This window comes from Triticum aestivum, chromosome 3B (genome assembly GCF_018294505.1).
Source record: "Triticum aestivum cultivar Chinese Spring chromosome 3B, IWGSC CS RefSeq v2.1, whole genome shotgun sequence".
Lineage (NCBI taxonomy): Eukaryota > Viridiplantae > Streptophyta > Magnoliopsida > Poales > Poaceae > Triticum > Triticum aestivum.
This window is the reverse complement of record NC_057801.1, coordinates 699,887,114-699,898,397: the sequence shown is the minus strand read 5'-3', so window position 1 is coordinate 699,898,397 and position 11,284 is coordinate 699,887,114. Positions and strand designations below refer to the sequence as shown.

Sequence of the window (11,284 nt, the reverse complement as noted above, 5' to 3'; positions counted from 1 at the left end):
TTGAAGAGGGAATTTGTGCCCTTCTGTTTCTCGTTCGACGACGAGTACCGCGCTGACAACTTGCTGTGTAGCTGCGATATATAACAACATCGGTTCGCCCAGGTTGGGCGCGGCTAGGACCGGATTTGTTGCCAATACGGCTTTAATTTCTTCGAGTCCGGCCGTGGCAGCATCCGTCCATTCGAAATGTTCGGTGCGCCGGAGGAGGCGATAGAGGGGCAGTGCCTTCTCTCCCAAATGGTTTCATCGGGCTCTTGCCATATTTGAGATAGATCGCTTATGTTTGGGTGGGCGGGTGGAATTAATTTTGGAACCCCGCCCGATCTGAGGCTCAAAGGCCAAGAAATTTTCGGATTTGGAAGCTTGGTTTGTTGGATGCCTTCCAACAAATCTGGTCCGATGCCTGACTTTAGGTTCAGTATTTGATTGACGGCTGTCCCTCCGTGGGAATCCGGCATGGAGGGATCGGGAATCCGGACATAGCTGGTTTTTAACATAGAAGAAGAGTCACCGCATTGTTTCTCTACCACAACAACATGGTGGGTAGCCTGGGGAGAGTTAATTTCTCTCAGATCGGTTTTAAGACCAATCTGATCGTAGTCTGTAGCGACTCCCAGGGCGGCGATGCGATCCAAGAGCTCGTTTACGGAGGAGAGCTCAATCGGATCTAGCTGCTCAGTGAATTCCGAGATAACGTGAAGATCGCTTTTGATGACCTGAGAGGTCATCGTCGGAGCGGTGGCCGAACAAGCGGTCATAAGAAAACCACCTAGCCGGATAGTTTGGCCGACGGCCAAAGCTCCCTTGATGACGGCGCCGTCTTTAAAGACGGGAAAAGGCATCCTTCCTGATTGCGACGACATAGAGGAACTCTCAATGAAAGCACCAATGTCGGTGTCAAAACCGGCGGATCTCGGGTAGGGGGTCCCGAACTGTGCGTCTAGGCGGATGGTAACAGGAGACAAGGGACATGATGTTTACCCAGGTTCGGGCCCTCTTGATGGAGGTAAAACACTACGTCCTGCTTGATTAATATTGATGATGTGTGTTACAAGAGTAGATCTACCACGAGATCAAGGAGGCTAAATCCTAGAAGCTAGCCTATGGTATGATTGTTGTTCGTCCTACGGACTAAAGCCATCCGATTTATATAGACACCAGAGAGGGTTAGGGTTACACAGAGTCGGTTACAATGGTAGGAGATCTACATATCCGTATCGCCAAGCTTGCCTTCCACGCCAAGGAAAGTCCCATCCGGACACGGGACGAAGTCTTCAATCTTGTATCTTCATAGTCTTGGAGTCCGGCCGATGATGATAGTTCGGCTATCCGGACACCCCCTAGTCCAGGACTCCTCACATACCGTTATACTCCTCGCAAAAAATATTACGCTTATATTTTATTTTTTGTTTACATTTAAACCGTTAGTGGTATGAAAATCTTATTCCTCTTGCATCCATCCGTAATGCTCCGTTAGCGAAGGCCAATGCCACCTCTAAGCATTAGCCTCAATGGATTGAACTTTATTTAAATCCAAGAGTTAGAAGCAGTGGTCGGAAAGGCTTCGATGTAGATCAGAAGACACCAACTACCGCTATTTGTTCCCCGCAAAAAAAAAAAACTACCGCTATTTGCATAGCAAATCATCACCCCGAAAAATAAGACCCAAAAAGAGCATATAGATGTTCCAAAGGCCACGAACAACGATCAAGTCTAGATAACACCAGAGACCAAAGCCAACTAAAACGAGAAAGATTTATCAGACACACACCTACACATGTCCTCCAGCGGCACTGAGTGCATCTACGGAATGGGGATAAGACATGGAGGCCATTATTCCTAAACCGGGGAACATCGCCACCTCGCCAACCCAACCAAGACACGGGACTCCCTAAAATCAGCCTAAACCAAGCTATCCACGTCATTATAAGCTCACCCCTATGGACGAGCTTACACACATTCTATCTCAATGAGCACCTCAGAGATATCAAGCCGGCATAATATTTTGAGATTAACGAAGTAACCGCAGTCGTCTCGTAGTCGATGGGAATGTCTTGTCCCACTGAATAAGTATCACCGGATTCAGGAAAGTGCAAGCAGCAGCGTCAAATCTATGACTTGAACCTTGATGGACCGGTTCCATCACAATAAACCTACACTGCGACACATCTGAGCTATATTCAGCTCGCAAAAAATGGCATGAAATTTCATAAGTTGCCAATCAAGGTGTGAAACATTTCCACCCATCGATCCGGTTTACAGCCAACTGAAAACCAGGTGCAGCTCACTACTCGGCAACTCCTCCTATACCGCAAACAAAATCGTTAGAGCATTACTAGTAGAGCCCTCAAATCCTCAAACCCTAAAAATAACTGCTTTTTTTTACAGTTTTCGCGGAAAAAACGCCGTAGACTAGAACCTCTAAACCCTTAAACCCGTAAAAAAATTTAGAGGTCCAACCCTCAAACCAGTTTGCAATCCGTAGAAGTAGGGGTCGAGAGAAAAATCACCCCCCCGACCCACAGTCGCTAGCGCGGGAGCCAACTGCTCCTCCTCCCAGCCTCCTTCTCCTGCCATGGAGGGCCCCGCCGCCGCCGCGCCTGCCCCGGCCGCCTCGCCCGCCCCGGCCCCCGCCCCCGCCCCCGCCGTGGCCGACGTGGTGGCGGCGACCCACGTCGGGGCCAAGCGGCGGCGGGCGGGCCTCGCCGCGCCTCCTCCCGCCTCCCCGGCTCCCGCCCCGGCCCCCGCCCCCGCCACGGCCGCCGCGCCCGCCCCCAAGAAGAGCCGGTCGAAGGCGGCCGGCCGTGGGCCTCGAGGGGCTTCCTCCAAGGTCGCCGGCTCGTCCCCGGCCGTGAAGAAGCCGCGGAAGAAGCCCGCCGCCGCGGCCGCGGCCCCGCCCGCCACCGTCGCCGAACCTCCTCCCGCCGCGCACGAGGTGTTCAAGGAAATGGCAACCCCATCCTCGTTCATGGACCTCCTCCAAAACCTCCTTCCGTGTTGCGTCCTCTACTTTCCGAGGTGACACTCCGATGAGTAGTTGTGGTGATGGCGATGTGTACGACTCCACCGGTGCCGATGGAGATGCTTGATGGAGCCCGCTTGTGGTCTAGGAGATGGCGCCGAGGTGCAACTTTTGATGATGTTGCCGATGAGAGGAGAAAGATGATGATTTTTGTGATGTAAACTATTAAACCATGCATCAATGATTGTCATTTGGTAGTTTGTTTGGAAGTTGATTGTGTTCTTGTTGTCATAAATTGTGAGATGTCAAATGATAGTTTTAAAGGTTGGGGTTGAGGCAAAGACTAGAACCCTCAAATCCAACCCTTAAAGCAGTTTACGGGTTGGGTTTGAGGGTTCTAGTCTTTGCCCCTGTTTTTCAACCCTTAAAAGTGTCAAAATCTGGCACTTCTCAACCCTTAAAACTGCTATAAGGGTTTAAGGGTTCTACTAGTAATGCTCCTAGTCCCGATTCTGTAGACGCTGCTTGATTGACGATGGCGTGCACGGGAAAACTCTTCGTCGGCGCGATCTGTGAGAAGGTCAATGCATCTCATGGAAGCAACTTCCCCACAGGCCACAGGGATGGACAGATAGATTGAACATGGGGTTCTCCCATCAGATCGATCACGCCCATGCATACCTTCCCCAGTACGCCGCAGCACGATCCGACACTGCCGCAGGCCAAAACCATTTAACTAGTCCTCACCGTCGACGGAAACCCGCCATTAATTCCGGTGTCGAGAGAGATCTCACCTCCAATAGTATATAAACAATGCCACACTCCACTCAGCAAGTCGCAAGTTACAGTTCAACAGCAAACATCCCCTGCGAACCCAGAAAGAAAGATGGCGCGGCTCCTCCCCCTCGTCTTCCTGGCCGTCTCGCTGGCGTGGCCGGCGTCGAGCAAGCCTCTCCCGGTGCTCGTTCCGGTCACCAAGGACCCCGCCACCCTCCTCTACACCATCCCCTTCCACCACGGCGCCGACCTCGTCGTCGACACCGCCGGCCCGCTCGTCTGGTCCACGTGCCAGCGCGGCCACCTGCCGGCCGAGTTCCCGTGCAACAGCCCCACCTGCCGGCTCGCCAACGCCTTCCACGTCCCGGGCTGCCGCGCGCGCGGCTGCGGCCGCGACAGGCGCAAGGACAGGACGTGCACGGCGTACCCGTACAACCCCGTCACCGGCGCGTGCGCGGCCGGGGACCTGGTGCACACGAGGTTCGTCGCCAACACCACCGACGGCGTCCACCCGGTGAGCCAGGTGAGCGTGCGGGCCCTGGCGGCGTGCGCGCCGAGCAGGCTCCTCAAGTCGCTGCCGCGTGGCGCCTCCGGCGTGGCCGGGCTCGCGGGCTCCGGCCTCGCGCTGCCGGCGCAAGTGGCTTCCGCGCAGAACGTCCCCAACAAGTTCCTCCTCTGCCTCCCCCGCGGCGGGTCCTCCGGCAGCACCGGCGTGGCCATCTTCGGCGGCGGCCCGTTCGAGGTCTCCGCGCAGCCGGGGAGGAACTTCACGCAGGAGCTCGTCTACACGCCGCTCGTCGCCGCCAAGAAGGGCATGCCGCCCGCACACTACGTCTCGCTCGAGTCCATCGCCGTGGAGAACGCCCGCGTGCCCGGCGCCGGCGCCGCGGTGGTCTGCACGAAGGTGCCCTTCACCCTGCTCCGCCCGGACGTGTACCGCCCGTTCGTGGACGCGTTCGCCAGGGCCCTGGCGGCGCAGGGCGCGCAGGGCGGGCCCGTGGCGCGCCCGGTGAAGCCCGTGCCCCCCTTCGAGCTGTGCTACGACACGCAGTCGCTGGCCAACACGCGGATCGGGTACCTGGTGCCGGGCGTGACGCTGACGCTGGGCGGCGGCACGAACTGGACGATGAACGGGCTGAGCTCGATGGTGGACCTGAGGCCGGGGACGGCGTGCCTGGCGTTCGCGCGGATGGAGGGGGTGAAGGCCGGGGACCGCAGCGCGCCGGCGGTGCTCGTCGGAGGGTTCCAGATGGAGAACACCGTGCTGGAGTTCGACATGGCGAGGAAGCGGCTCGGGTTCGTCAGGCTGCCCTTCTTCACCCAGTGCGGCCACTTCAATTTCACCAAGATCGGTTACTAGGCCTTTTGCTGCCTTTTCTTTGGATAATAAATCTGTACCTCTACTGAACTAAAGTGCTACTGGATGCTAAAACTGTTGTTGATCATGGCGGTAGCCAGCTACATTTGTCGTCACGGTTCATCCCATTTTGCAAAGTTGCACTTGTTTTGTGTGTGATATGGGACCAACCATGTTAGCGACCCTGACGGTGCGGACCCGCGAGCCAGCAAGTAACGCCAGGAAGAGGCGCGGCCCAACCGCGCCAAGAAGCCCAACCCAAGGTACACGGGCCCAGAATGGGCCACCGCCAAGCAGCTGTTGACGCTGGAACGTGTCACACGAACACGTCGATGTGTACCTGCGGCGCCGAGGGAGATGCTCCGCAACTCACACCGCGGGAGGCCGACTTCCAGCGCGATACACAAGACAGCAAGCCGGCGCTTTTGGTACCCGAAACCCCACACGCCCGGGAAGGACCCCGTCTGGGCGCGCGGTGGCTATGGGCTGCCCTAGGTCGACCTGATCGCCCCTAGGGCCTCGAGGTTCGCCGCCCTGCAATGAAGAAGAACGAACGAAGAACGAGGAAGAAGAAGAACTAGGGTTAAGGAGAAAAGATAAAAGATAAAAAGTGGTAGATTGATTGATCGATTGTGTGTTGTTCAATCGGCCGCCACCCCCAACATATATAAGAGGCGGCTGGACTTCCCGTACAAGAAAAGGATTCATCTAGGCTTTCCTTACAATAAAATTGCATCAATTCACGTCCAAAACCCTAGTTAAATTCGGACTGGTTTTATCCGAACTTTCCAAAACGGTTCGGTTTACAACCTGGCTGCACCTTGCTGGTCATGTTTGAGGCAGTAAACGACCTCGGATGGAAACGAGTCCAAAAGCAATCTTGACCGTTTCGACGAGACGAAAAACTTTCATGTCGAACGATTTTTCATCAGAGGTCATCTTGAGGATCAAATAGCTCGCGCAAAACGGACTGTGACGCAAAACATCCGTCCCTCGCGCTACCCATCACACATGGCGTCTGGTGGGGCGCGCCACACTTTGCCTCCTGGCAGGGCTACATTCCGATGGCTCTAACTTTTGCATACGAACTCGGATTTGAACGATTTTTATATCAAAATCGATCGTTTCGACGAGACGAAGACAATCCGTGTAGATCCTTTTTCCTTACGAGGCTGTCTTGAGGGCGTAATGAGCCAAATAGTGTTCTGAATACAAAATCTCAGTATTTCAAACACAACTTCGGCCTTCGAGATGAGATCGGATGGCAATGGCCCAAACTTCAAAGATGTTCGTATTGACAATACGAAACTTTTTCATGTAGAACACTTCTCCATTTAAGGCCATTTTAAATAAGTTCTTGACTGTGCCAAAATCTGGTGTCAACACATGCCCCCCTGTTTTTCGGCAAAGCCTGTGTGCCGAAAAATAACTTGCACATAGCTTGCTCTAAGGACGATGTCAATACTCCATCGGCCATTTTGGCATATTCTTAGGACGATAAGTTTATATCGGCCATTGCTTGTGTGAATATTTTGACGCAAGCTTGGGTGAAACTTTCTCAACTCCCTTAACAATCCGATGATAAAGTCCCATAGATATGTATCTCAAGGTCATCTTCAGAACCATATTATTCACCCTTTTGCTAGGATTTTGCTGATAATCAATAATAAACTTTCTCCAATCCTTACTTTTTGCCTGCATAAAAAAATCATTAGTGGCCGAAGCGATGGACTTCGATTCAGCCTTACCTATGTTGACGAGACTAAGCATCGGCTATTGAATGAAATACAATACACCATGATTAACATAGTAGCCTGGTGCTTGCTGTGCCAACTCTTTTGAATTGTCATGCCTAGAAATATGAACAGTTTTAAAGCAACCAAGGTAAATTTTGCATCTAGGCATACCTCAAGATAAACTACAAGTGATTCGTCAAAACATTCATAACCCTTGGATATTTGTTGCACTACTCATAACGAATCACCAAAAGCCTCAATATGTTTAGCACATATGACAAAAGTTCCAAACCGAATAACATTGCATATTCGGCTTTGATTATTGTGCAATAAATATTTTAAGAGACATGAGGCTTCACGTAACAGCACCATATGGAGATATATAAACAACACCAACACCATGGCCATTGTTATGAATTCAACGATCGAGACATAATCTCCATAGCACTAGAGAGACAAGGTTAATATCACTTAACATGTACCTTGTCTCGGTTCCAATTGAACTAAGGACGATGTTAGAATTTCACACTGGCCATGATCGGATAGTTTCTTAGGACGATAGTTAATTATCGGCCATTATCATGAGGTCCATGTAGAATTCATCCATTAAAGAATGTATAGCCGAAATAAACAAATAAAATAGCAATAAAATATTTCGGCCCCTTTGTCTTAGCAACAAAAATGTAACTAACCAAATGTATAGTGATTTGGTAATACTCTGTCATGATATGGAAAATTATGTTGCATCTATGGATCAAAATAAGTCCATGGAGGGTAACTGATCATACCTGTGGATGAATTCCATGGCAAACGCATCAATGGCATTGTTGAAGAAAATGGATGATGTGCTAACCGAAGATTTTGATGTTGTGATGCGCACCTTCGGCTTAATTGTTTGTGGCTTTCATTATTTTCCTTCTTCACTTTTATTGTACTTGTTGCAACAGAAGCATGCATATAATTTTTGTCTTGATTGATCTTCTTGGGAACCCATGCCATGTTCTTCTTTTTCAGGTCTTGTGCACTAAGATTTTGTAATTTCTTCTTTTGCCAATATGATAAGCCGAGTGGGCATCTCAGCTGTGATTCTGTTTTGACCAATGGTAATTCTTTTTTGGCTTTTGCACTCTCAACTTCTTTTCTTCAGATTTGGCACTCTGAGTCTTAACAATTGATTGCTTCATCTCATTGTCTGTAGTAGCCAATGTCAACACTTTCATTGGCTCTTTTTCATTTGAGATCAAATCTGAAGCAGCACACTTACGACCATCTCTTTTCATGCGGTAAACTTGCTTTACCACCTCTTTCTTCTTTCTTGAGGTCTGGACCGATTCCTTATGATTGAAACGGTCTTTGACGCGTGATTGTTCAAATGTTGATCTCCTTGGAGCTGCATAGTATTGGTGAGATGGTCTAAAGTAAGATGGAGAATGTGCCCTTGTATCATACATGTTCCATGATGAATATGTATCTATATGAGCATAGGGAGGCATCCACGGCATTGGCATTGGCGGCCCAAAATAAGGATATGAATATGTTGCATTAAAATTATCACTTTGCCAATACCAATCCTCATATTTGCGCCTTGGCGGTGATCTTGGTTTCTTTGCATGATTTGGCCGATAAGCATTCTTCTCTTCACTCTTCTTTTGATATTTATATAATAGTTCAGCAAAGGTGATTTTTGATCTCTTACACTTGCGCTTATTCTGGCCTTTGTTTTCTTTTGGTTTGCTTTCATCGATCATTAGATTTGCTTGCTGCCCCCCAGTCCTTGGCATCTCCATTGTAGCTTCGATGGAATTCTCGCCCTCAAGATTATGTTCATTATGCTCTTCAACAACTTCATTATTTGAAAGCTTAATCCCATCACCTGCAGTTTTTACCTTCTCTTTCAATGGATCGGCTTGAAGCAGCTGATGCAAAAACTTTTTGCCATCGGGACCAATTGGAATAGACTGGTCATCTTTTGGTGTCTCAACAAATTTCAATCGTCCTTTATCAATGGCCGATTTAACTATTTGACGAAACATATTGCAATCCTCAAAACTATGCTTTAACGAATCATGCAACTTACAATACATTCGTCCTTGGATTGATGGCTTGACATGGTGATCAAGAATTCTTATGTAATTATTTTTTAGCAACAAATCAAATATTTGATCACACATGCTTGAATCGAAGGTATACCTTTTGTTTTCTAGCCGATCTTTTTGTGAGAACGACTTTGGAGTTAAGCAAACGAATGGTTCAGATTTGGCATCTTCCCATTCGGCTATGAATTCTCTTTCACATTCATTTTCCGATGTCCTTAAGTAAGAAACTATACCAGCATCGGTTTTCCCAAAAGATTTTAACCTTGGCTTTAAATTTCTGAAACGAAAATATTTAGAACATACATGTCTCAGTTGAGACCAAGTGCAAGCCAAGTACAAAATAAGCAAAGCTACCCAACTAGATATGAACTTTAGACAAAGAAACACGGAAAGCTTTGGCGGTAACAATAACTCATTATCGGTCTTTATAAATGGCGCAATGGGTTGACCGATATTATTCCATAACAATTTTACTGCTAACAAGTAAATTACCCTTCCTCATTGGTCTTTCAAAATTACTTATGATAATATTTCTTATAGATGCATCAATAATGAAGTTGCGACCAAATATGAAAATAGGTAAATTACTCGCTATGCATACCTCTTCCAATATGTTGGGAGAGCATGATAGTGGTGCCATTTGAAGAACATCTTGCTCCGTCTTTGGATGGCTCCCCAACACCTTGTCATCATCTTTTTCTTGAATCCGTGCATCATTGCTTTGAAGATTTTTGTCGGCCGAACTTTGTTCGGCTACTTGTTCTTGTCCTTGAAGCTTGTCAATTTCTACGGCACGGAACTCATAGGGCAGGAAGTAGGTTCCATTAACTTCAGAAAAATCAAGCACCATTGTTTTCCTATGCTTTCCATGCCCTTTCTTAATAATGCTTGCCTCATTGGATTTGATGGATTCAGAATATATACTACTTGATTCGGCTTTTTCAACCGAAGCACTTTCATGTTCCGAATCATCCTTCTTTTCATTGATAGTACCAATTGGCAATCCTTCTTTTATCTGAGCCAATTCTTTTTCTATTTGTTTCTGATGGCGAGCGGCAAAAATAGCTTTAAGCTTTTTCTCAATTTCAGCCCACTCCGGATATGATTGCCCCCCAATGCTTTTAGATTCTTACGGCAATGACACACGGGTGTTGCCGAAATTTTGCAATTGTGTAGGGGGTGTATAATATGATGTAGTACTAGGTGAAGGCATATGCAGTATTGTAAGACCATACTTTTGCTCGCCAATTTTATCAATTGGCAAATATTCATCTTCTTGCAAAACTCTAGCTTTTATTGCGGCATAATCAGGAAATAGCCCCTTTTCATGTTGTTCAAGGCAAAGAGCACTAATTCTCTTATTTTTGGCTAAACTCTTCAATGCAGCCACCACTACCTCATCTTCTATAATGTTGGGCACAACCGCTCCTGTAAAATTTACATTCATTCGGCTATAACCAGGAAGGTGTGAAGCCGAATTATGAGCATCTACAGTTGTGTATGATGCCGAAGAATTACTAACATGAGGTGTAGCATATGACGGTTGAGAGTAACTGGCCAAATAGCCATTAGTAGCATGGCCAATTCTCTCATTCATCGGCATGGTTGGATTACTATATTGCACATTAGCTGCCGATGAATAAAAGGGTGAAACACTTTCTCGTATGGCATTGGAAATTCTAACTTGGGGTGTTTCAAATTGATTAATCGAACTCATCATGTTGCTCATCGGCATATGAATTTGCTGGGTTGCCGATCCGTGTGAGTTGGGATACATATGGTGCATATTACTAATATCATAAGAAGTTGAAGTATATAAATTACTTTGAATCGGCCCTTGCACGTAGTTAGTTGCATGATTGAAAAAACTAGGGTTGGCCGATAGAGTATACTCATTGAACGATCTAGTAACACCATATGAATTATTTGCATCTACATAAAGGGATTGGGTATTCATATTATCTTTGTAGACTGCAAACCCTAGATGACGATCTCTTTGTAGCAAGAACGGGCCGGAGACCGTTTGAAGCTTCGTCCCCAGCGGAGTCGCCAAAAAGTGTGTTGACGCTGGAATGCGTCACACGAACACGTCGATGTGTACCCGCGGCGCCGAGGGAGATGATCCGCAACTCACACCGCGGGAGGCCGACTTCCAGCGCGATACGCAAGACAGCAAGCCAGCGCTTTTGGGACCCGAAACCCCACACGCCCGGGAGGGACCCCGTCTGGGCGCGCGGCGGCTATGGGCTGCCCTAGGTCGACCTGATCGCCCCTAGGGCCTCGAGGTTCGCCGCCCTGCAATGAAGAAGAACGAACGAAGAACGAGGAAGAAGAAGACCTAGGGTTAAGGAGAAAA

At 48.5% G+C, this 11,284-nt stretch overlaps 1 protein-coding gene across 1 annotated transcript; it reads left to right on the top strand.

Moving 5' to 3' along the window:
• The first annotated feature begins 3,684 nt into the window (after window positions 1–3,684).
• LOC123066117 (chitinase CLP-like) lies at window positions 3,685–5,212 on the top strand. The gene has a single exon (XM_044489264.1). It carries the CDS (start codon window positions 3,849–3,851, stop codon window positions 5,097–5,099), a length of 1,251 nt encoding a protein of 416 aa, XP_044345199.1. The 5' UTR covers window positions 3,685–3,848; the 3' UTR covers window positions 5,100–5,212.
• The last annotated feature ends 6,072 nt before the right edge of the window (window positions 5,213–11,284 follow it).